The sequence below is a fragment of the Budorcas taxicolor genome, chromosome 16, assembly GCF_023091745.1.
Source record: "Budorcas taxicolor isolate Tak-1 chromosome 16, Takin1.1, whole genome shotgun sequence".
Taxonomy (NCBI): domain Eukaryota; kingdom Metazoa; phylum Chordata; class Mammalia; order Artiodactyla; family Bovidae; genus Budorcas; species Budorcas taxicolor.
In genome coordinates, this window is record NC_068925.1 from 46252978 (window position 1) to 46279741 (window position 26764).

Consider the following 26764-nt stretch of genomic DNA (forward strand, 5'->3'; position numbering starts at 1 on the left):
AAAAATGAACAAGCATATTTGAAATAGAACCAAATACAATATCTAAAAATGACAAATATGACACTGATATTGTTGTTCAGTCACCCAGTCATGTCTGACTCTTTGCAATCCCAGGGACTGCAGCACACCAGGACTCCCTTTTCCTCACCACCTCCCACAGTGTGCCCAAGTTCATGTCCATGGCATCAGTGCAATAACACTGATATTACAAAGTACATTAATATTAAGTAGCAGATACAGTGAAAGAGAATAATAACAGATTGGAAGATAGATGTGAAAAAATAACACAAAATCCAACACAGAGAGACAGAAATAGAAAATACAAGAGATAAGAGACACAAAGCATAGAGTAAGAAGGTTTATTCCTCACCAAACTTACAGAAGGACAGGAAAGAATAGGGAGGAGGCAAAAGAAATAATGCCTAACATTTTCCCAGAACAAATGAAATACAACATTCCTCAAATATAAATGAAAGAACTTCCATAAACCAGCAATGATCAACAAAAAGAAAGTCTTTAAAGACAGAAAGAAAAGATGATGCCTGCAAGAAAAGACAATTAAACTGACAAATAATTTTTCATCAATAATGATAATATTAAAAGATGGTGAAATAACACTTTCAAATTTCTGAGGAAAAAAATTGCCAACTCAGAGTTGTACATACATGAAATCATCTCTTGAGAAAGTGAAAGTCACTCAGTCGTGTCCGACTCTTTGAGAGCCTGTGGACTGTAGCCCTCCAGGCTCCTCCGTCCATGGGATTCTCCAGGCAAGAATACTGGAGTGGGTTGCCATTGCCTTCTCCAGGGCATCTTCCCAACCCAGGGATCGAACCCAGGTCTCCCGCATTGGAGGCAGACGCTTTAACCTCTGAGCTACCAGGGAAGCCCTAAGGGTGATAAAAAAAGACATCTACCAGCAAACAAAAACTGATAGAGTTTACAATCAACATATCAACTTCAAAGGAACTTTCAAAAGAAATATATAGGAGGTAGATAGAAAACTAACCCTAAAATAACATCTGAGGGACAAAAAGGCATGATGAACAAAAAAGATATAAAGTTAAATCTAAATAAATATTGACTGTATAAACAATGATAACAATGTCTAATTAGGGGTGATGAAAGGGAATACAATTATAGACAATGCAATGAAAAGTGGGAGGCAGCAATTCAAGTATCCATTTTACAATCTATATAAGCACATTAAAAAAGAAAAACAGAGGGTAAAACTTCTAAATTGGGATGAGAAAAATATAATAAGTACCACAAAAGCCTCTTCTTTCCCCAGGGGATCTTCCCAACCCAGGAATCCAACCCAGGTCTCCTGTATTGCAGGGCGATTCTTTACTGTCTTAGCCTCCGCTGCTGCTGCTGCTAAGTCGCTTCAGTCCTGTCCGACTCTGTGTGACCCCAGACATGGCAGCCTCTAGGGAAGCTGAAAACCAAGGAACTGACCCCAAATCTCTGTATTTGCCTTTCCCTTTTCTTCTTATTTCGCATTCACTTTGTAATCACTGCCAAGCATTGGTGCAGGTCTCCACATCCCAGGATTAGAAGAACCAATGCCCTAACAAGAAAAGATGATGCAGAACTAGGAAGACAGTTTAGCCACCACCACAGCCCCAAATTAAAACTCTTTTGGTCACACAATACCCATGGCAATAGGAGTGACATCTCTAACATTAAACTTAAACCTTTTTCATGCCCACCCTCCCCTAAAATAGCACCGAGTCTGAACTTCAGTTCTATGATGACCTCCAAGACCTTCTAACACCCCCAAAAGATGTCCTTTTCATTATAGGGGATGGGAATGCAAAAGTAGGAAGTCAAGTGATACCTGGAGTAACAGGCAAGTTTGGCCTTGGAGTACAAATGAAGCAGGGCAAAGGCTAACAGAGTTCCGCAGAGAAGGCACTGGTCATAGCAAACACCCGCTTCCAACAACACAAGAGAAGACTCTACACATGGACATCATCAGACGGTCAATACCAAAACTGGATTGATTATATTCTATGCAGCCAAAGATGGAGAAGCTCTATACAGTCAGAAAAACAAGACCAGGAGCTGACTGTGGCTCAGATCATGAACTTATTATTGCAAAATTCAGACTTAAATTGAAGAAAGTAGGGAAAACCACTAGACCACTCAGGTATGACCTGAATCAAATCCTTTATGATTCAACAATAGAAGTGACAAATAGATTAAAGGGATTAAATATGATAAACAGAGTGCCTGAAGAACTACGGACAGAGGTTCGTGACATTGTACAGGAGGTAGTAATCAAGACTATCACCAAGAAAAAGGAATGCAAAAAGACAAAATGGTTGTCTGAGGAGGCCTTACAAATAGCTGAGAAAAGAAGTAAAAGGCAAAGGAGAAAAGGAAAGATCTATCCATCTGAATGCAGTGTTCCAAAGAATAGCAAGACGAGATAAGAAAGCCTTCCTCAGTGACCAATGCAAAGAAATAGAGGAAAACAACAGAATGGGAAAGACTAGAGATCTCTTCAAGAAAACTAGAGATACCAAGGGTACATTTCATGCAAAGATGGGCACAATACAACAGAAGTGATATGGATCTAACTGAAGCAGAAGATATTAAGAGAGGTGGCAAGAATACACAGAAGAACTATACAAAAAAGACCTTAATGAACCCAGATAACCACGATGCTGTGATTACTCCCCTAGAGCCAGACATCCTGGAATGTGAAGTCAAGTGGGCCTTAGAAAGCATCACTACAAACAAAGCTAGTGGAGGTGATGGAATTCCAGCTGAGCTATTTCGAATCCTAAAAGATGATGCTGTGAAAGTGCTGCATTCAATATGCCAGCAAATTTGGAAAACTCAGCAGTGGTCACAGGACTGGAAAAAGTCAGTTTTCATTCCAATCCCAAAGAAAGGCAAGGCCAAAGAATGGTCAAACTACCTCACAACTGCACTCATCTCACACGCTAGCAAAGTAATGCTCAAAATTCTCCAAGCCAGGCTTCAACAGTATGTGAACCGAGAACTTCCGGATATTCAAGCTAGATTTAGAAAAGGCAGGGGAACCAGAGACCAAACTGCCAACATCTGCTGGAACATTGAAAAAGAAAGAGAGTTCCAGAAAAACATCTAGTTCTGCTTCATTGACTATGCCAAAGTCTTTGACTATGTGGATCTAACTGTGGAAAATTCTGAAAGAGATGGGAATACCAGACCACCTGACCTGCCTCCTGAGAAATCTGTATGTAGGTCAAGAAGCAACAGTTAGAACCGGACATGGAACAACAGACTGATTCCAAATTGGGAAAGGAGTATGTCAAGGCTGTATATTGTCACCCTGCTTATTTAACTTATACGCAGAGTGCATCATGTGAAATGCCAGGCTGGAAGAAACACAAGCTGGAATCAAGATAGACAGGAGAAATATCAATAACCTCAGATATGCAGATGCCACCATCCTTATGGCAGAAAGCGAACAGGAGCTAAACAGCTTCTTGATGAAATTGAAAGAAGAGAGTGAAAAAGTTGGCTTAAAACTCAACATTCAAAAAATGAAGATCATGGCATCCAGTCCCATCACTTAATAGCCAATATATGGGGAAACAATGGAGACTTTATTTGGGGGGGGGGGGGGCTCTAAAATCACTGCAGGTGGTGACTGCAGCCATGAAATTAAAAGATGCTTGCTCCTTGGAAGAAAAGCTATGACCAACCTAGACAGCACATTAAAGAGCAGAGACCTTACTTTGCCTACAAAGATCCATCTAGTCAAAGCTATGTTTTTTCCAGTAGTCATATATGGATGTGAGAGTTGGATCATAAAGAAAGCTGAGCACGGAAAAACTGATTCATTTGAACTGTGGCATTGGAGAAGACTCTTGAGAGTCACTTGGAGTGCAAGGAGATCAGACCAGTCAATCCTAAAGGAAATCAGTCCTGAATATTCATTGGAAGGACTGATGCTGAAGCTGAAGCTCCAATACTTTGGCCACCTGACGCAAAGAACGGACTCACTGGAAAAGATCCTGATGCTGGGGAAAGATTGAAAGCAGGAGGAGAAGGGGACACCAAAGGATGAGATGGTTAGATGGCACCACTGACTTGATGGACATGAGTTTTGAGCAAGCTCCGGGAGCTGGTGATGGACAGGGAAGCCTGGCCTGCTGCAGTCCATGGGATCGAAAAGAGTCAGACATGACTGAGTGACTGAACTGAACTGAACATCTAATGGCAGAAAGCGAAGAGGAACTAAAGAGTCTCTTGATGAGGGTGAAGGAAGAGAGTGAATAAGCTGGCTTAAAACTCAACATTCAAAAAAACGAAGTTCATGGTATCCAGTTCCATCACTTCATAGCAAATAGATGGAGAAATAGTGGATACAGGGACAGATTTTTATCTTCTTGGGCTCCAAAATCACTGCAGACAGTGACTGCAGCCACAAAATTAAAAGACACTTGCTTCTTGGAAGAAAAGCTACGACAAACTTTGACAGCATTTTTAAAAGCAGAGACATCACTTTGCCAAAAAAAGTCCATATAGTCAGAATTATAGTTTTTCCAGTAGTCATGTATGGATGTGAGAGTTGGACCATAAAGAAGGCTAAACACTGAAGAATTGATGCTTTCCAAGTGTGGTGTTAGAGATGACTCTTGAGAATCCCTTGGACTGCAAGGAGAGCAAATCAGTTAATCCTAAGGGAAATCAACCCTGAATATTCACTAAAAGGATAGATGCTGAAGCTGAAGCTCCAGTACTTTGGCCACCTGATGCAAAAAGCTGACTCACTGGAAAAAGACCCTGATGCTGGGAAAGATTAAAGGCAAATGGAGAAGAGGATGACAGAGGATGAGATGGTTGGATTGCATCACCAACTCAATGGACATGAGTTTGAGCAAGCTCTGGGAGATGGTGAAGGACAGACCAGCCTGGAGGGCTGAAGTCCATGGGGTTGCAAGGAATCAGAGATGACTTAGTGACTGAATAACAACACATATTGAATCCTGATTGGGACCAGGCCATGATCTAAATACTTTTAGGTGTACAATCTTATTTATTTGAACAGTAACCCTAGAGAGTAGGAAGCACTGTTAGCCCCAGCTCATAGCTAGTGACAGAATGGAGATTCAAACTCATCCCTCCAAATACAGACCCTTCATCACTGCACCATTTTCCTTATTCTTTCATCCTGAAGGAAAAAAAAATATCTCTTACCAAGGAACCAATCTGGTAAAATCACACCACGTTGGCCTTTTAAAAAATATTATTTTTATTTCTTTGGCTATTTCAGATCTTAGGGATTCTCAGGTGGCAAAGTGGTAAAGAATCTGCCTGTCAATGCAGGAGACCCAAGACATGTAGGTTTGATCCCTGGGTCAGCAATATCCCCTGGAGAAGGAAATGGCAATCTGCTAAAGTATTCCTGCTTGGAAAATTCCATGGACAGGGAAGCCTGGTCCACAGGGTCTCAAAACAATTGGCTATGATGGAGCACACACACAAGCACTGGCTACACACTGGCTTTGTAGGGTCTTACTTGTGGCTCGTGGGACCTTTAGTTGTGGCATGTAGGATCTTAGTTCCCTAACCAGGGATCGAACCCAGGCCTCTTGCACTGGAAGCAAGGAGTCTTAGACACTGGACCTCCAGGGAAGTCCCTATACCAAGTTATTTTAGAACTAAATCCAAAGAAGTAAATAGCTCTAAGTTTTCCTGCTTTCATGTAATGATGTAACTTCCCATATATGTTGTGTGTGCTGAACTATTAGCTTGTGTCTATATAATCATACCTCATCAATGTTGGTGGCAGTGAAGGAGTTGAAATATATTTATGAAATCTCTTAATGGAGAGCTGACATTAATATTTTTAATTAATTAATTAATTTGGCAAGGGGCTAGAGCACACCCTACTGGCCAGCTCATGGGAAATACAGCATTTACTTGGAAGAAAATGTCATGTTAAAATTTGAAGATAAAAATCAGATTAGTGTTTCAAAGAAATTTGAAAAAAATTGTCTTATAAACATCTATACATTAATGTATCTATAGGACAATAAAAAAAGGTTTCAAGTTCTAGAAATGGGATAAAACTAGAAATATAATAACTGCCAACAGCATCAAATGTTTGTTAAGGGAGCATTAAATGAAAAAGTGGCCCAGTTGAAAGAAAACTATACAAACAGCCCTCCAAAACTCATACTAAGCAAAGACAGGTAAGCGCTGGCCCTAACACTTAAACCAGTAGACAGATAAATTAAAACCAGCCTGTTTGGTCTTTTCCCAGGCTGAATATACTGCATAAATATATATATATTTAGGGGGAAAGCTAAGAAGGTGAAGTAATATCCTTCATTAATATCCCTGGGGAAAATGGAAGTTGTAAAGAAAATCTTTTTCTATGAAACTTTTCAAATGACTGCTAAATTTAGACGCTCCATGCAGACTTTGATTCGATGAGGCAATCCTTATGGGTGAATCTCAGTCCTTATCAGTGTGAGTGTCTAAAATAATCCACAAAGTTTATTGGAAATACTATATAAATATATATATATATACATGTATATTTCCAATACATATATATGTGCATGTATCTATGTGTGTGTGTGTGTGTGTGTGTGTGCGCCAGATGTTTCCAAAACATAAAGTGACAACTAAACTAATGACCTATATGAAATGCAGTTCTTTTATTGTCATGTATTTTTTAGTTGCACGCATCTATAAATTAGTTTTTTGAAAGTGAATGTCTACATATATCATGAATAGAAAAGGCTCTAGGACTAAGCAGGGATGCAGAAAGTGTCTCACTTTAAAATATGTCTCTATAAACAAGTCAAAACACAACATCTGTGATCAAGATGAATAAAGGCCAAATTGTGATCCTCTTTTACAGGACTCACATAATATCAAAACAGAAATTCACAAGGGTTGCAAGGCCCCTCTCTGGCACAATGTGAGCTTACACACGACTTGCAAGGATGCTGGGAAAGGATAGACAGGAACAATGTCCTCAGGAAAGCAGATATTGTGATCGTAAGATTTCTGAGCCAGAACCTCCCCCTGTTCTTACTCCAAGGACAGCCTCTTCTTACTCTGAAAGAAGCAAAAGTGCCAAGTGACAATCTGGGTCAATGTGATATGAGTCTAATGTTCTAGATGGCTATGTTTAGAATCTTTTATATTAAATAACATCAGCTAATATAAATTCCTTGAGAGGTGACCTCAAAATTAGATGGATTCAGAGAGATGTGAAAAAACATTCTGACTTTAAATTTCTTCCTTACTGGAGATAATTTAAAAACATGCTAGATTCAGTACAAAGAAGGTACTTTTTCCCCTAAACCTCTTAGTGTTCTAATCTGTGAAAAGTCACCAAATTATCACTTGATAAACAAAAAAGGCTCATTTCAACTTGCTTAGCATTTTCGATTTAAACTCTGCCCCAAATATTCCACAGTATTATTGACATGCTAGTGCTATTACAAAATATCATTAATAGAGTCTTAGATAAAAGATTTGTGGGGTTAAGTCTTCTCATGTAATTCAGCCACAGCTGAGAAAGCCATATAATGTGAATATCATTATAAGCAAAATTCAGTAAGCCATCAGCTATAACTGGTTTTTCCTCCAAAATGAATAAATCAAAATGTTTATTTTGGGGAGGGGGATAAATTAGGAGTTTGGAACTAAAATATACACATTATATCTAAAATAGATAATCAAGAGCCTACTGTATAGCACAGGAAACTATACTTAATCTTACAATAACCTATAATAGAAGAGAATGTTAAAAAAAGAAAAATATATACATATACCTATATATAACTGAATCACTTTGTTGTATTTCTGAAACTAACACTACATTGCAAGTCAACTCATTTCAATAAAGAAAAAATTTTAAGATATTTATTTTGCAAGTTTTAAATAGATCAGAAGAAAAAAATTGGATTCATGAGGAGTGACTCCTGTGATTTTGTGGGTTTTTTTTTTTATAATTTACCAAAACAGCCCCTCATTCGGCTCCCAGCTCCCAATCCTATAGTGAGTATCCTGTTGATCTTCTTTCTCCAAAGAAGGGTTGTGTTTGATGGTTGCTCTAGTGATTATCACTGCTTAATGAATGGGAGAATGTAAAAGCTCGCCAATAAGGCCAAAGCACAAATTACAGCTGTATTGTGGTGACTTGAAATAGTGCAACTAGGGTTCCTTTTGGGTGAAACTTGAGCTCAGCTAAGTCCCCATTCATTAAATGCTGGACTGTGAGGTCTGAAGAGATGTTCTCTGGCAAGTTCTCATGCTGATCCCTTTTTTACACTGATAACAGTTGTATGGGTAAGCTGTAAACTTTAGTGAAACCAAAATGTGGGTTGGGGGGGAAACTGTGTAACTGTGAATCAAAAAACCTAGTTGATTCGGTAAGAAAGTTAGCAATTAGTTATGCCTAATTGCCATCATTTCCTAAAATAATACCAAATGGCAATAAGAAAACTTAAAAGAAAGATGGAACAACTGAACTGTTGATAAGTAGCCTAGCCATGAAAATGACCCAAAGGAGCCCATCAAAATGGGGGGATAGAGTTCTCTTGGCTAAATATCTTGCACAAAAAAGAGTTTTGTTTTCTTGTTTTATCTTTCTTTTTTTTCTTTTTCTTTTTTTTTTTTTTTTTTGGTGTTTAAGGCCTTGAATTCAAAATTAGGCCTTTGAATGAAATTGAAAAGTAAGTAAATAGCAATGTGGAGAAGGCAAATCATTTCATGCAGTGTAAAGTTAATAGTTAACCTGATAATGAGGTCGCAATCTCATTCCATATGTTAAACTACCCCAATTAGGCAGCGCTAAATGTCTAACTATCCGGCATTACTGCTGAAATGTAAAAAGGGCCTCTGCAGAGACCAAAGAGGTCAGCAGGAGGTCTCTGGCCTCTACTCAACAGAGTACCATTCAGGGGATTTGTTCTAGTTAAAACTGGAGGGTTTCTGTCTGTTTGCTTTTTTTCTTACTTTAGCTACTCTTGGTTTGTTATCATTTGTATTATTTATTTTACGGTTAAACTATAAGCCTAAGTTGCATCACTGGCGCCCTGAGAAACCTCCTCCCGCCGGCTCGCTGGTGTTTTGTCCTTGGACATCAGTGGCTGCCCTGATGCCAAGAGATGTTGAGGTCTGCGTGGGTCTATTAAGTAAACAAGAGGTTGGAACTCAAGCGGACACCGGGTTGGGGGTGGGGGACACCTTCTGGAAGCCCGTGGGCGGCCCTATCCGAGTCAACTGCCAACCAGGCCCGGCCTCCATGTGCAGACGTGTAGTCACAAGAGATGGCCGGGCACCCTCACGAATGTGGCCTCCTGACCCTCGCTGTCTCACACTGTGCCACTCTGCCCACGCTGTCCTCCGATGCCTCGCTCTGTCCTTTCTTGTCTTGCGCAGACCCTTGATGCCCCGCGCTGTCCCTCCAACGCCTTGGCCCGCGGGCCTCGTGGTGAGCGCGGGTCCTGCAGGAGACGCGCCCCCCGCCTCCCCAGGCCGGCCCGCAGAGGCTCCGCTCGCCTCCCCGCGGTGCCCTCGGCCCACCCACGCGGCCCGCCGACAGAGGAAGGGAAAACCCTCCCCAGGGATGCAAACGACGGAAACCCCGTGCGAGGCATGGCGCCGCCTTTGGTTCGGGCAGGAACCGCGGCCGAGGCCGGGCGGCCTGCACTATTCAGAGGAAGATTCAGGGGAAGGAGTGCCCAGAGCCGGGCAGCGGCCTCCCGGATTCGGCAGAGCAGGGACGCCCGGGCCGCAGCAGGCCAAAAACACGTCCCTCGGGAGACAAAGACTGCTTCCCTGGCGAGGGGCCATCCGACGCCAGTGGACCCCACGCGAGCACCTTGACCGGACATCGCCCCTTAAAGCGGCTGGAGGCCGGGATTGGCTGCGCGGCGGAGGTGGGGCGGTGAGCGGTGACGTTACGGCCCCGCCCCCTTGCTATATAGTGAGGCGGCGGCGGTAGCGACGACGGCTGCCGGGTGCGAGCTTGGAGTGCGAGCGGGAGCGAGCGGCTGGCGTGGGGCGAGGCGCCTGCGCGGTGTCTGGCCCCTGAGCCCGAGGCGCTGAGACAGCCGGGACGGACATGCGCGGGAGGGCTCCGTGGGGCAGCTGCGGCTCTGCTGGGGTAAGGGGCCTATGGGCCCGGGGCGGGAAGGGCGGCGCCGCGCCCCTCGGGACTCCGGGCGGCTCCCGACGTGGGGCGGGTCCCCGGGCGCGGAGAGGGTCTCCCGGCGCGGAGTCTCCCGGGACGGAGGGAGGGGCCGGCCCGGCGCGCTGGAGACGCGCGGCTCCAGGAGCGGCTAGCTGGGGTCCTGCGGCCGCGGGTTGGCGGCGGCCTCGGGCTCTTTCCTCCTCTTTCCCGGGGCTGCGCGAGTCTGGTCCACACCGCGCGCCCGCAGACTGGGTCGGAGAGCTGCTGGGGGCCGGGATCGGCGCGGGTTCTGACCCGCGGTCCCACTGCTTGGTCTCGGCGACGACGGTCATCCCCAGTCGGTGTTCTTAATTCATCCGAGCAGCCCTGTGCCCTCCTCCTCCCAGAAACGCGATTCTTTTCTAGAACGTCCTAAATGCTGTCTCAAAAGGGAAAGAAGTGCAGAATTGTGTTCGAAACGTGAACGCTTATTAGATATTTCGCCTCTGCGTGTATTTATATGTATATCGTAGTCTTGTACAAATTAGATGACTCTTTCACCAGGATTAGTACTGTATTGGTACTTGCAAAGTCTTTATTAGGATTTCGTCATTGCTTGAAAGAAACCAGTCTCTTACCTGATAAAAAATATGAATAGATTGTTAGTCATAAACTTAAGTGCAGTCAGAATAGAGACTGTAGCTTTAAAAGAGATGTGTTGGTGACTTTAGGTACACCTGCAACACAGGTAGGGCAAGACTGGTTTCTAGGCAACTGTCAGGGGTGAAGAAAGGTGAGGTTAAAATGCTTTTTCCCCCCCTTCTCTTCTGGAGAACAAGTGTTCTGCAAAATTTCAAGCTTTTATAAATCTGTTAAGAATGCAGTGAGAAAGCATTTGTTGAGAAGACTGAGGCATCGGATTAAGTTCACCATACCTTGTCTTGCTTTCTTTTTTTAAACTGCATTTCTGTTTTTTTGTTTTTCCTTTTTCTTTTCTTTTTTAAAGCTCACTGGAATTATGTAGTTGTAAGTGCAGTTTTCCTTAAAGGCATTTTGATACCCATTTCAGGAAATGACCAGATTTTCTTAAGACCAAAATGAAAGAAATCAGGTCCTTGTTAACAGGCTGACGGTGACTGGTTATCAGTATGTTATCAATCAGTCAGGCTTGTTTGCAGATATTAGCATATTTGAAGAGAACTACAAATTGGTTATAGCATGGCGTTCATTGCCTTCACTTCAAACACAGAGGTTTCCTTTTCAGCTGTGTGTTCTTGTGGACACTCACTGGGACTAACAGTATATAACCCAACAGATACTAGATTGTAAACTCCTTAAGGGCAGGAACCCTGACTTGCACAGCTTCTGTCTTAGGCAGCTTTGCACATTAGTTGATGATTGATAAATAATTTCAGGAAAGCATATTTTACATTGTAAAATTCAGCAGGATTGCACCAGTCACTGATAAACCTCAGAAAACAAATCTGCTTTTTTCGAATGGCTGTTATGAAATGTCTGAATTATTTGTATTTTTGACAGATAGGGAGAACCAGCATTGTGATGCACTGGGTTTCCTACTTTAAGTTCACAGTGGATGCTAGTCGCTCGGTTCTGTGAGATTTAATTACAGTGTACACCTGAGTTTTTGTGTGGAAAGAGCTCTTAACTGCCGCTCCTCGGAAGCCGAACCAGATAGTACTTCCCTTCTGCTGGTAGTAATGGTAGCTTTTAAAAGCAAGTCACCCAAATTACAGGTGCAGTCTAACATGCTGGAAACTGACCTGAATTTCTGCATACCATCAGGTTTCTTTAGAAAGATGAGCAGAGGAGGGGAAAGGTGGTGCCAAGGGTAATTCCAGGAATTTGAATGTCACAGGCTCCCCCTAGCAGAGGCACAACTCTTTTCTTGATCTAAATACAGTTGAATCGGTGCAGCAGCATCAGGGTTCCTGGAGCTTCCTTTGGTGCTGCTGTTTGGTCACGCATTTTAAAAGCTGATGGATAACTCACTAGAGAAACGAAATTTCATTGTGGCTTTCTGGCATTATCCATACAGCATAAACACATGCTTTATAAAGATAGATAAAATTGGTGACTTTCGAGGGTTCTGAACCTAAGTGACTAGCTTCATACAGCAATTATTTTAAGGTAAGGGAGAGTTAGCATGGGATTCAGATTTCAGAAGAGAGAAAAAAAGAGTTCTGCCATTTGGAGTCACTGCTGATACTTGAATCCAGTCCCTTGTACCATCAAATTGGGCAATATTACCAAAAGGCCATCGAATATATTTTTAAAATATGGGCCCCTGGCAACTCTTTTCAACTCCAGAGCGCCATGATCCCACAAAACATTACAGTCTAACAGAGGACACAGTAGGAAGGTAAGGATGAGAAGATGCCGTCCAAGAGCTCTTGTTAAATAAAGGCCCCCCCAGAATATGAAACTCGACGAGTCACAGGTTGTCTTTTGAAGATACTGTTCCCCTCTGCATGAAATGCTCTCCTGAGTCTTCTCATGGGTGCGTTTTCTTCATCCTTTAGATTCGCATTTGAAAAATCACGCAAGAGAAGCCTGCCTTCACTGCCTGTGTGAATAGGTCGTCATCCCTCCTTGTCCTCTACTGCTCCCCATTTGGCCCCTTGACAGTGACCACAGTCTGAAACTGCTTGCCTGCCTGTTACCTCTCTCCTTGCTAAACTGGGCCTTCCTCTGGCAGCACCATGTCCCTTTCAATGAGCGTCGTATCTAGTCAAAAAGAGTAAGCATCTGGTAGCTGTTTGTGAAAATATCAGTGAAACCCTGCCGTCTTAAGAACCCATGAGCTAAACACAGGAGCTGAGTTCAGTCTTGCTCTGCCCAGTGGACCAGCGCTCGGGTCCTGTTCTGTGTATTAGTCTCCCCACCTGTAACCAAGAGGAGGATAAACGTGGCTGTCGCCTACAAAGCAGACGCTCTAGAAAGGAGAGGTGAGGAAAGTGTAGCGAGGAAGATGCTGTACCGTGCTGACCTTTAGCAGATAGGAGGATGCTTCACCTCACTTCGCTTCCTTCTCTGCAAAATGGAGATCATGATCCCTGCCACTTCTTACAGGGATGTTGTTGGGATCAAGTGGGATGAGTGTTTTGTCATTTGTGGAACACTTTCCAAATACAAGACATTCTATCATTATATTCTGGATCTTAACAGTAGAGCCTGATTATAAGACTCTATTGTAATAATGCCCCACAGAGATCCAGGCTGGAGGGCTCTCTGGGTATATGTTGTGACCCCTTTTTATGGGTGAAGACAGACCTGCGTTATTATCAAACAGATTATATGACGGCGGAGCGTCCCTGTGTCACTAAAGGTCGAGGGTCTCAACTGTTTGAGGAGGTCACAGAATAGATCAATACCTTAATCCCCCCTCTCCTTTTAGAGGATGATAGGACAGAACTGCAAGTAATAACTCTTTCTGGAGATTTGAGGGACTGGAGGTTAAATAGGAACTTTGATACACTAAAAGTTACCCAAGAAAAACTGTTACCAGCCAACAGAGCCCCAGGACAGTCTGTCTGAGCCCCCCCTGAAGACCTGGGCTCCATAGTGGCTCAGATCATCTGTTGGCTGGGTGTGTGGGAGAACCTGGCTCAAGCCTGGAGCCTGGGCCCTTCAGCTCTGTGCCTCCAGTCGCTTGTCTGTAAATGAGGGTAGTCGCAGGCACCCAGCTCCCAGGGCTGCGGATTAAATTAGGTAATACACAGAAAGCACTTAGAACAATGCCCGTCAGATAAGCATCCAGGGAGCTAGTGATTATGCTTGCTGGGTTTCTGTTCACTGTAACAATCCCAGGTTATCCACTGGGTGACTTAAACGCTCGTTAAGTAAATTTGAAGTTTGAAAGATACACTTCCCATCATTAGACTATTGTGCTCATCGTCATTAAGATTTGAATAGAAATCCTGTATCTCCTACAATTGGAAACCTACCATGCACGTGTCTGAAAGGAATAATATTTTCCCCTCCAGTGTGTCTGTGTGTTCTGCTGATGCTAGCGGTGCTCTGTAGGGAAGGGACAAAGGACAAAAGCATCTGTTCTTGCCGCGGGGTGTTTCTGCTGTGTCACCAGGGCCGTGTGGGAGACGGCGGGAGTCCAGAGGCTGGCAGTGACCATGGGGTTGAATAAATAGGTTTTCCATTGGCTTGCCATTTCTTAAAATACTTAGCTAGAAAATATTCTGAATTATTCCTGAACTTAGGTCATCCAGCTTTGACTGTGACAGAGTGAAGGTGAATATTCTCCTGGTCGCGTTGGTTTTTACCACCTACCAATGGGCTCTTGTGTGCCAGGTCTGGGGCTGCAGGAGGACAAAATATGTCCATTCCCACTGCACTGGGCCCCGCATGTCTTCACAGAAACCACTGAGTTTCCTTCCATGTCATTAACTTTGTTCAACACCCTTGTAGGTCATCTGGGCATTCAGGGTGAAGCTGTTGATGCTTCCACAGAGCGGCCCCTACCTTGTGGCCCTCTCTCTTCCTCTCCCCTCCGCCCTCCACCAGATCACACCTGTTAAAATCCGAGCAACACCCTGAATTAAAGCCAGTGATTTTTGAAGAGCCTTCTGCTTTCAGTGAATCAGCTCAGACCACACAACACCAGAGCAGTTATGAACACGGAATGTGTTAGGAGAGGAGCAAATCAGTAAGTTTTCTCATATTCCTAATGAAAATGAAAACCCTCTAGAACAGCCAGACTGAATGTTCAGTGCAGATCGCTCGGCCATTAGTGCTATAGACACTGATCACAGGAGAAATAGTGAGGCTTGGTTTGGTTTTCTTTTTTCACTTTCCCAAAGGTGACTATTTTAGACATTTTCAGAATGAAAGATGAGTTGGTTTCTTTAGGGGGTTGGGGGGGAGAATCTAAAATCCTGGTATTTGTCACAGTCTGAAGTCTGTTTCTTTTTTCTCAAATTTTGGCTCTAAATAGAGTTACCTGATATCTCCCTGGATATGGAAATTGTTAGGGAGGTAATTGTTAAATGCAGCTGAGGAGACCATTTATCACTCTGAATAAACAGAAATCAGGTTCTTAAGCCAGATTGAAAGAAGGAAATTACATCACACTTTTAAATAAGGAAGCACTGAGTAGAACTGCATGAGTCGTGTGACAAAAATGTGCCCCTCCCCCTCTCGTGGATTGCTTCTGAGATTTATTAATGAGATCTGTGGCCAGGTAAGCATATCTAGGTTACTGTCTTAAGGTAGCCTGTTTTTTTTTAAAGAACAGTATCAAAGAGGTTATCCTCAAACCAAAAACATGTGATTTCACCTATTTAATAAAGAATGTGGAACATGCTTTTGGGTGTACCCCCCCCCCCTTTTTTTTTTTAGGAAAATGAACTTAAATTTAGCAGCAGAAACACAGTAGGTGCCTTATAATCCAGAAGAGAAGGTGACATTGTTGTTAGGAAGCCCCCACCTGATTGCTTTAAGCAAGCATGTAGTAACAGCTGCTAGTTTGGAAAGTTACAGTGTTAACCATTTAAGCCTCTAATCTTTTTACTACCCAGTCTCAAAACCGTCTGCTTTGGGCTTTGGAAATGAATTTAGTGAGCATTCCTTGTTGGCTCCATGTCCCTAGACTTGTATTATAATTGAGCAGTGTCACCAAATGTTAAGTTTATCCCTTACAAGTCTGTGCTTTTTCCCTTCTTCACTGATTTATATTATAAATTACATGAGTCTTTCATGTAATTTTTTTTTTTTTAAATGAGGTGAATGTTTTCTGAGTCCACTTAATAAGCACATATTGGAGATGAATGAGGCCAGGATCTGTTGGAGGAGAGGAGGCGGAGAGTCCTGTTTTAGAAAATCAGGATGACAGAAGGGGACTAGGGCACAGCACAGAATAATCAGGCCCCGGAGACACTTCTCTGGCTTTTCCGGAGGAAGCAGGTTCACGGAGAAGATAGCGTGAGAAGCCGCCCTAAAGGATACGTTGATTTCTAACAGCAGCTTGGGGAAAGGAGAAGCAAGAGCTTGAAAAAGGTGGAAGGGGGCCTTGTTCCTGAGGCCTTCAATGGCAGGCTGAGCGGCATGTGTGGAGAAGCCTTTGAAGGTCTTCGAGCAGCGGAAGATCTAAGCTTGAGCTTAGGTTAGGTCAGGGACAGAGATCCAGCGTGAAGGGTGGATTGAGGATCTTCATAGCCAAGGCAGATTAGGGCGGAAGGAAGATAGATTTGAGAAAAACAGCATAGAAATAAGCTCTGGCCCTTGGTGATTCAACACACGTCTGCTGTGGCTCAGGATAAAAATGGTGCCTTTGGGAGACGTGTGATCTGCTTAGACCGTGAACTAGTTTGGGAAGGGAGTGTGGCAAGAGGGGTTTGGTTTGTGGAGTTCCAGATGCCGGGGGACCATCCAAGTGGAAAGGTAATCACCAAACAATAGGACATACAAAGTGGAGGCTTGAGCCAGGGCTGGACCTGGGATTCAGGAGCTGTGATGGGGGGTTGAAGCCCTCTACAGGGATCAGAACTCAAGGCGGGGCCCAGGTTGTTAGGACAGAAAGTAAAGGGGCAACCTCAAGAAACAGATGGTTTTAGGGTTGTCCTTTGTTTTTCCTTGAATTAAAAAAATCAAGTGATGTTAATAGGAAAAAGGAGTTCACACCTGCCATTGGTATTGAACAGCATTTTCAACCCTAAAAGGCTAAAGATTAGTCCACATATTTCAGAAGAGCTCCCATGCCCAAGATTATGGAGACCCTGGTCAGTGTGCTAGGCTGCCCAGATTCCCATCAGGTTTCGTGTTTCTGCATTTCATCACCCAGGGTCATCTTGGACTTGTAGATCCTGGTTTTCCCCAGGGCGGGGGGAGCGGGGTATCTTTTGCAGTTGTTTTCCTAATGAATCGGAAGGCAGAGCTCATTTCACACATGTAAGGGGACAAAATTCACAACGCAGCAGTATCAGCTTAAGTTTCCTTGAGCTCCGCACACGTTTCTTTTAACTCAGGGTTGACCAATGGATGGATCCACCACCCCTACTCTAAGGAGTACATATATTGAATGCTTCTAGAGTTTTTTGAGAGGCATAAAAGAATTCCAGGTGGTTCTGTCCCACACCCACAGTTTATTGCCTGGGGAACACCCTGTAGAAGTTGGCTTCTGGACCCCGAGCAGGCTGCCCTCCTGGGAGTCCACTGTGGGGGGAGTTATTATCCAGAAGAAGAGAGAGAGAGCAGCGACACTGCTGCGGAGCTCCCCGTGCGAGCCAGTGGGAGGTTTGGACAGTTTCATAACACAGCCCATTCACAATTCCCCATTGAAATGTAGAGGCAGGTCACCTTCGATGAATGCACAAAGACACTATTGTGGTTACAAGCGAGCTGCCTTAGTGAACACAATTCTTTTTATACTAAAAAAAAAAAAAAAAAATTTTTTTTCCCTTTAAGAAAGCTAACAAGTAGGTGACAGAAACAATGACCGAAAAATAACTTTTTATAGAACATATACAGGATGTTAAGGGACCATTGACACGGAGGGCCAGGATTCCGAGGCCATTTCAGCAGAGGCGATGGTTACACAATCACTCTGTTGAAAGCGAAGATTTAGATGGCATTAGGAGTCTGACACACAGTAATTACTGGTAGTTCTTGTTGGCCTGCAGACAGGTGGGGGCTGGGCCTCCACAGTCCCCCGCAGCACTTTCCTGTAATCTGGATGGGCGATCTTCAAACGTGTGCTTTCAAACCACTTAAATACCATATTCTTCTTCCTCTCTGGCCTTTCATTTTTCTATCACCGCAGATACGCTCCCTGTTGTCCTGCCCGCGCTTGTAGATCTTTTAGGAAGAGCACTCTAAACCACCAGGCAGGGACAGAGAAGAGGTGTCTAGCAAATCTTTTTCCAAAACTTGTCTTTAAAATTTTTTTCTTAGAGCTTAAACTGAATTCAAAGGAAGTAAAAACACATTTCGCTGTGTTCCTAATCTAAAAGCCAACCCTCAAAAACAACAGAAAAGACCTCCCCTAAATAACTTAGATTTCTGAAATGATGGGTTTCCCCCCACTCTTCTTTATCTTTAGAGACTGATGAAAGATAAATTTTGACTATTAGAAATAATATTTCAAACCTATTAAGTCTCTGCCTGGTATATTCAAACAGCTGACTTTGGGAGAGTAAAAAAGCTGAGAAGTGGTAATTGGGCCCCCTGGTCCTTTGTCACTGAAACAGTACCTTCTCTACATTGCTTTTTATAAAAAAATATGTATATATATATTTGCAGGGTGTTGTTTAGACCCTTAACTTAAAAACAACTCTGTGCCTTACATATTGTATACATTCAGTTGATATTGACAATGCTAATAGTTTGATGGCGTTGTTCAAACATACATTCAACAAACGTCTACTTACCCAGCACCTGCTCCTGTTCAGGTGGTGATAATTAATAACTGGGACACAGCTTCTTTCCTGAGCTCAGAGTCCTGTAGTGGGTGACAGACTGGTCCCTAAAACAGAACCCTGGCCCATGTGCCACCTCCCTCTGCTTCGCACACTCATCTCTCTCGTACTCACGTCGCCCACAGCCCTCAGCGCAGCACCCAGCTCTCGGTTTGTGCAGACACAGTTGCCGAGAGGATGCGAACGGATCATAAAGTGTATCTACACGTCACAGAAGGGGTCATTGTGACACAGAGGGTCGACAGGGTATGTTCTCAACTTGTTCTAAGCAGATATGAGTATCTGAAGAGGGGGCAGAGACGTGTGCTAGTCATGAGTATACCTTGCCAATGGATACAGGAAACTGAAGTGAGGCAGTGGGGACTGAGGGGAGAGGGGGGCTCCAGAAACGTGGCATCCGACCGGGGTTGGAGGGGTCTGAAGAGAGGGGCGGCTGGAGTAGGAGAAGTTGCTCTGACTTGGCCTCTGTCGCCCGTGCCTTGCAGCGAGGCAGCACATAAATTACTAGGCACTCCACCGGGGAGAATGCAGAGAATGCAGACCGCAGTTCGCCTTCAAAAGGGAGGAGGATGCTGTCCAGGCCTCTGCCCGAAGCCGGTCATCCTGCAGAACTTGATTTTTTTTACAGGAGAACGGGAATGAGTGTCCTCTGTGTGTGAGGACTTCTTGATTCCTGCACAAGTAGTGACTGGAGAATTTGTCTTCCCGGGGCCCATCTGCACCCCCACCCCCACCCCCCACCCCTGAAATACAGAATTTAAATAAGTGCTGGGCTTGTGGGGTCACCAAGTGACAGCTGTAGACCCTCTGCTTCATCAAAGTGTTGGGTCTTCGTGAACAGCGGTGCTTCCATATTGAACACAGTAATTCCTGAAATGACTTTCTTAGCTTGGGACAGGGTTGGGTGCAGGGAGTAGGGAAGGAGCTCCACACTCAGTGCAACCACACGCGGGCAGGTCGGTCTACTAGGAGGCAGGAGAGACATCTGTGTGAGGCCTCTCTGTGTGCACTTGTCTGTTCCCCCACGCCCAACCTCAAGGTCTGCCCTGGCCCGAGACGGACTGTTTCTCATTGGCTGAAAACATCTCAAATCTTAGTATTTCCGCATGCATGCTAAGTTACTTCAATCGTATCCGACTCTCTGCAACCCTGTGGACTGTAGCCTGCCAGGCTCCTCAGTCCATGGGATTCTCAGGGCAAGAATACTGGAGTGGGTTGCCATTGCCTATTCCAGGGCATCTTCCCAACCCAGGGATCGAATCCACATCTCTTAATGCCTCCTGCATTGGCAAGGAGGTTCTTTACCACTAGTGCCACCTGGGAAGCCTGTATTTACCACCACCACCCCCCCAAAAAGACTTTTAATGTCTGCATTTAAGTAACCTCGTGAAAAGTAAGAACTCAGGAGTGTTACGACGTGCTGCAGTCCATGGGATCGCAAAGAGTCGGACACAACTTGGTAACTGAACAGCAGCAACAGCAAATGTAAGTCTGTAACTGGATGTTTCTGTTCCGCAGGCCCTGAAATTCTCTCCCCTCCAGTTCCTTGTGTTTTGGGATTGTTTACACTGCTCTTAACCTCCTCTGTACCCTCCCCTCCCCCCAACCAGGGAATGAAAGCCACTGGTTGACTGTACGCATCCCTGGGCATCACAAGTCTGAAGACGTCCCAGAATAAGGCACCATGTCCATGGCAGGAGTGGCTGCTCAGGAGATCAGAGTCCCATTAAAAACTGGGTTTCTGCACGATGGCCAAGCCTTGGGAAGCCTGAAGGCATGCTGGGGTGGCCGCAGCGAGTTTGACAAGTAAGTGCAAGATGTGGGGTCGCCAGAGCCCCTAAGCAGGTGACATCAGAGCGAGAGAGGGGACGCGGTTGCTACTTGTTTGTGACCCAGATGTCCATCTTTCCCTTTCAGCGGCTTTTTAAACATCGACCCCATAACCATGGCCTACAGTCTGAACTCGCAGGCGCAGGAGCAGCTAACCTCCATCGGTACGTATCCAGAGCATCCTGAGAACCTGGGTGCCCTCGGTGTGGGGAGAGGAGACTGGCAGCCCCGAGGGAGCCTGTCCCCCAGTGCTGTTTTCTAAATGAGGGAGTGACCGAGGCCATTTCCGACAGGAGTCTGACCCCTAGTGGCAGCAGATCCTAAAGTAAGCGTGTTCTTGTCAGGCTCTCGGTGGCTCAGCCGGAGTCACTGGGTCTCTGTGTGGAGGCATGAAGCTACCCCAGCCAGGAGACACACTGAACTCTCCAGAACCTCAGACATGAACTCTCTTCTTCCTTACTAGCTTCGAACACCTGTTTAAAAGTAACAGAATAGTACAGATACTGACAGAAACTTGGACGAATGTGTGTTTCATCAGCCCTTCTAGATTTTTGCCAAGGGCTGCCTGTCATATTGCGGGTGAGTCTACCGGCTCTGGGTATCACAATGGGCCAGGTAAGGCCTCGTCTTATCTCAGGCCTGCCCTGCGTGTCCTGGGTGGCCCGTCTCGCAAATGGCCAGGTTGGTGTGGCCTGGCTACCCAAATTACATGCTGTTCACCTTCAGTGGACTTCGCACATGTCACAGAACCTGTCTGGGGCGTGTGGGCGTGCGCCGTGCACACGGCCAAGACGATGGAAGAGATAATTTGTTCTTTGAACCAGATCAGGTGCGTTCCCCGCCTCCAGGCCCTTGATTACACCCGCGGCAGTTGCCTGGGTGTGCTCAGCGTTCCAGCAGCTGGTGTTTCACCACGAGTGACCCAGCTGAAGGCGACAAGAATCCAGGCTGCTGGGGTGGGGTCCAGTTCCCCGTGCGGGGAGAGCACAGACCATCCTCCATAACCTCTCATCTCCTTCCAGGGCGCACCTCCAGATCCAGCCCAATGAGCAGCAGCCACTGTGCAGAGCACGGGCCCCCTCTGAGGTCCCGCCTACCTCCCCTCATCATCCCCCCAAGTGAAGGCTGGGGGCAGCAGGAGCAGGACCGGGTGGCGTGTGGACTGAAGAAGCTGGCGGTGAACGGGGTCTGTGCCGCCACACCCCCGCTGACCCCCGTCAAGAGTCCCCTGACCCTCTTCTCCAGCTCAGCACCCTGCGAGCGGGGCTCCCGGCCCCTGCCACCACTGCCCATCTCCGAGGACCTGGCCCTGGACGAGACAGACTGCGAGGTCGAGTTCCTCACCAGCTCGGACACAGACTTCCTTCTGGAAGACTGCGGGCTCTCCGACTTCAGAGCTGACGGCCCCGGCAGGCGCAGCTTCCGAGGCTGCGGACAGATCAACTATGCATATTTCGACACCCCGACCGTCTCCGCCGTGGATCTCAGCCAGGAGCCCGACCAGGCAGCCGGGGCGCCGAGTGCCAACCCCCCTCCGCCCCAGGCCCACCGGAGACTGAGGAGGTCTCACTCAGGCCCCGCGGGCTCCTTCAACAAGCCGGCCATCAGGATCTCCAGCTCCGTGCACAGGGCTTCTCCCAATTCCGACGACGACAAGCCTGAAGTTCCCCCTCGGGTCCCCATCCCTCCCCGGCCGGCCAAGCCAGACTACAGAAGGTGGTCGGCCGAGGTCACCTCCAGTACCTATAGCGATGAGGACAGGCCCCCCAAAGTCCCACCTAGAGAGCCCTTGTCCCGGAGCAACTCCCGCACCCCAAGCCCCAAAAGCCTCCCATCTTACCTCAACGGGGTCATGCCCCCCACGCAGAGCTTTGCCCCCGACCCCAAGTACGTGAGCAGCAAAGCACTGCAGAGACAGCACAGCGAGGGGGCTGCCGGCAAGGCACCCTGCATCCTGCCCATCATTGAAAATGGGAAGAAGGCGAGCTCCACGCACTACTACCTGCTCCCTGAGAGGCCACCCTACCTGGACAGATTCGAAAAATTTTTTAGGGAAGCAGAAGAAACACACGGGAACACCCCCGTCCACCCACTCCTGGCCAATGGCAGTATCTCTTCAGCCCCAGAAAAGCTGGACCTAAAGCCACGAGTGGACCCGGGAGGCCATGTGAAGCGCAAACATTTCTCCTATGTGGTTTCTCCTTAGACCCTGGGGTCGCAGCTCAGCAGAGGTGCCATGGGAGCAAGTGGTTCTCTCGCAGTTCCCCAGACCTGTCAAGGTTCCCCAGGAAAATAGTCCAGATCACAGGATCAGAGAGTCGAACTCTCCGTCTGAATGGGAAGGGCTTAGAGAGTCGGGAGGTGCTGAGGTGCTGAGCATCCCTGACCGTGTGAGCGTCAGAGAAAAGTCTGCTCAAGCCTGTCATTGAAAGGTGCGCTGCAGGGAGGAAGGACAAGGGACACGCATATGTGTGCACGTTAGACGCCTGCATCTACACTTGTGGTAAAATCATAGATTCTAGTTGCAAGTTAACCCAGTAGTTCCTGTCTTAGAGTAATATATATTTAGAACAATAAAAACTCAAGCTGGAGGATGGCTCCTGAGAGACTGAAAATTGAGCAAATAGGAGAGAATACAGTATTGTTTAGCTCAGAATCATAAAATATTATATATATATATATTATTTTTTGCATAATAAGGTTGAAGATTGCCAGCTCTGAGGCCTGTTCTGTTTTGTTTCATTTATTTTTACAAGCAGTTTTTCCATGGAGGGCAGGCCGTACATTCTTTCCATGACTTCACCTGCCTGGTTTAAGTCGTCCTGAGACCTAAATCCTGTAGGTCTTGCTGGAGGGGTGGCAGCACCTTTGGTACTGTATTCGAACCTGCCTGGGTCTCATAAAAATGGGAAGGTAACAGAATAAGTCATTTTTCCTTACCATTCCTTCTCTGTTCCACCCCCAGGAAACGCAGGACACATGGGGAAAAGCAAACTCTTGGCCAGTGTTGAGGATGTCAGTTGAAGCAATAATGAAACAGTCAGCTGTTGGGTTGAGAGTATCTGTGTGGAGATGTGTGTTGTGGGTTTCTTTTTTTTTTCCCTTCCCCTATTATAGTTGCATATGAATAAACAAATACAGCACAAGCTGGCCTTGTGTTGCTGGTTCCTCTTCAGTATTTCCTGGGGATTATTTGCTTTCTAAGTAAAACCCTTCTGACCAATAGCCCAGTATGTCTTAAGACCGGAGGTCATATCATCTACTTTGGAAATTCTCACGGCAGGCTGCTCCACTTGGATCTGGTGAGACACAGAGCTTGTGTTCCACTTTCACATGCTTCGCTGTATTTATCTCGTGTAGAGCAGCACAGAAGAAATGGTGCTCATTAACAGAAGTACCTTACTATGTTCTCCACATTAAACAAGCTGTTTACAGTTTAAACTGCTGAGTGATGTTATTTGAGCTATTTAAAGCTTATATTTTAGTATGAACTAAATGAAGGTTAAAACATGCTTTAGAAAAAGGCACTGATTTCTGCATTTATGTGTACAGTATTGGACAAAGGATTTTATTCATTTTTTGTTGCATTATTTTGAATATTGTCTTTTCATTTTAATAAAGTTATAATACTTATTTATGACACCGTTAATAATGTTTCTTGCCTACACTCTTATATAATTTTGTGTCTCAAGTAATATGACTACTTGACCATTTTTAAGCACAAAGGAAGATGTTTTACATCTAATATACACTTGAAATTTACCATCATTCCTTAAAATGGCAAATAATTTGAGCAATTTAGATTTAAGTAGTATACAGACAACAGCAAAAATGAGCTGTTTGTATTTACCTGTAATTAAAAGGATCCTTTTAAATTGATGCTGGTATGTTGCCAGGGAAACAGTTTCCATGTGGGGAGGGATGTCCCCATGAAGTGGATTGTAACAGGAAGGAACCAGCTCTGACATGGATGTGACATGTCTCATCTTGGGCTTGAGGACTAGGTCTGGATTGCCGTGGGTCCTTTCGAAGGCCCTCCTTTTTGCTTGACCTGAGGCCCCCAAAGAAAGTACAGCCTGCCCTGGTCTCTCAGAGTCACAGTTTTGGGAAGTAGGAGGAAACGGAGATGCTGTTGGGGAAGGCACCCTCCTGTCCAGTGTCACTCGCCTAGTTTGCTTTGCTTTCCTCTCCCCTCGAGCTTCCCACATGACGGCAAAGCTTCCGTGATGTTGACTGCATCCCCGCCCGTACTCAGTTCCTGCCAGGGTCAAGAGTGAGAATTGAACACACAGTCTGGGCTAAAAGTTCAGCTCGGGCTCTTTCTAATGACCCGTTGGGCTGATTCTTCAAAATCTGTACCTTGATTTTCTCACTGGTAAAGTTAGTAGGGGGGCAGGGATGATACCTACTTGAATTACCTTTGACAATTACATGTAAACCAGTAACGCACACAGTGAGGGCCTGGTTCGGGAGTTGATTTTGTGATTCTGTGTTGCTCACCCTAAGCCTGCAAGTTGGGCATTATTTCTGGCATTTAACAAATGAAGAAATGGACTTGAGTTCATTTATCAGACATACGTTGAGTAACTACATCCTTGGAACACACACCCAGGAATTTGAAGCAGTACATGATGACCATTTGTGATAAACCCTAGGAAGGCGTGAATGGTGGTGGTGACAGGATGACAAAGCACACCGTCCCCTCGCTGCATCCCCCAAGGTGATAGGGTCTGGAGGGGTGGAATCTGAGCTGAAGGAGGCAGAGTGAACAGGGAGAGGCAGGAGAGGAGACACAGGCCAGAGGAGAGCTGGATGTTTTCCAGAAGCCAGAAGTTATACAGTGAGATGGACAATGGGAAAGGATGGTGGGTACCACCAAGCAGAGGATGGATGTGGTGGGATGTGTTTTCAAAAGGCCAGTCATATGGAGACCAGATTGGAAACAAGGAGACTTCAGGACAGAGGCTGTCAGAACAGAGATCCGAGTGTTGGACAGTGGGAAAGAAGAAAAATTGGCTTTGAAGATAATACTTCAAGGTAGAAACAGCAGGCTGGGGACCTCAGGTGGGAGGCAGTCCCGGGTATGTGGCCTGGGGTGCCTGAAGTATCCCCCAGCTTTCTACGGAGGAGCCTGGTGGGCTGCAGTCCATGGGGTCACTGGACATCGGACACGATTGAGCGACTTCACTTTCACTTTTCACTTTCATGCATTGGAGAAGGAAATGGCAACCCACTCCAGTGTTCTTGCCTGAAGAATCCCAGGGATGGGGGAGCCTGGTGGGCTGCCGTCTATGGGGTCGCACAGAGTCGGACACAACTGAAGTGACGCAGCAGCAGCAGCAGCAGCTTTCTGCATGCCTTTTCTTTGTACAGTGGTCAAGTAGTTTAGTCGCCAAATCATGTCTGACTCTTTCACAATCCCATGGACTGAAGCCTGCCAGGCTCCTCTGTCCATGGGATTCTCCAAGCAAGAATACTGGAGTGGGTAGCCATTTCTTTCTCCAGGGAATCTTCCCAACCCAGGGATGGAGCGCATGTCTCCTTTGTTGGCAGGCAGATTCTTTACTGCTAAGCCACATGGGAAGTCCCCTGTGGTCAAGATAATCCTTAATTCATTGTGTATTTGCTTCCCTCTTCACCTTTGAGTTTTTCCTTGATTTTGCAATTATATATGTGTATATATATATATTTTTTGGTAGGGGGCAGGCTGCGTTGGGTCTTCATTGTGGTGTGCAGACTTCATTAGTTGCAGCCCACAGGCTCAGTTGCCCTGGGACATGTGAGATCTTAGTTCCCCAACCAGGGATCTAACCTGTGTCCCTGCATTAGAAGGCGGATTCTTAACCACTGGACTCCCAGGGAAGTCCTGCAAAAATATTATCTTTTCCTATTTCTTCTTGGCCATTGCCACTAGCAACCAGAATGTTATCCATTTGCCAACTCAGTCCTCAGCCAGCACACAGAGCAGAGGGAATGCTAAGCACTTCCCTGGCCTAGGACAGCCCTGGGCCTGCTCTCTTAGTGTTGATAAGGCCATTATGTCAAGGAAACGGCCACTCTTAGCAGCCACTGAATGCACTGTTGATGTCTCTCTTAAAGAGAGGTCATACCCAGTAACAAAGCTCTGGCTTTAAGTCAGGAAATGCAGGCGCCTCTCAGCCTCCCACAATCTCTGTTCCCCATCCATGGGAGACCATGGCAGAGCAGGGCCCAGCCCTATTTTTATTAGGGATTGTTTCATGGTAGAAAACAGAAGTTAAATTCAAGAGGACTCTTCAGTAAGTCAACTCCAAATCTGAATGATATTAAATTCAAAGTCTCTCTGGCTGCAACAATCAAATATGCA

At 45.6% G+C, this 26764-nt stretch overlaps 1 protein-coding gene across 1 annotated transcript; it reads left to right on the forward strand.

The window, feature by feature from the left end:
• The first annotated feature begins 9999 nt into the window (after window positions 1–9999).
• Window positions 10000–24057, forward strand: ERRFI1 (ERBB receptor feedback inhibitor 1). Its single transcript, XM_052653704.1, has 4 exons — window positions 10000–10135; window positions 20199–20394; window positions 20506–20582; window positions 21441–24057. Exons 2-4 carry the CDS (start codon window positions 20273–20275, stop codon window positions 22622–22624), a joined length of 1383 nt encoding a protein of 460 aa, XP_052509664.1. The 5' UTR covers window positions 10000–10135; window positions 20199–20272; the 3' UTR covers window positions 22625–24057.
• Window positions 24058–26764: the final 2707 nt, after the last annotated feature.

Coding starts and splice junctions, on each gene's coding strand:
- ERRFI1 (XM_052653704.1), top strand. CDS start 20,273: ATGTCCATGGCAGGAGTGGCTGCTCAGGAGATCAGAGTCCCATTAAAA. Junction 20,395..20,505: donor GGCCGCAGCGAGTTTGACAA/GTAAGTGCAAGA, acceptor TTTCCCTTTCAG/CGGCTTTTTAAACATCGACC. Junction 20,583..21,440: donor GGAGCAGCTAACCTCCATCG/GTACGTATCCAG, acceptor ATCTCCTTCCAG/GGCGCACCTCCAGATCCAGC.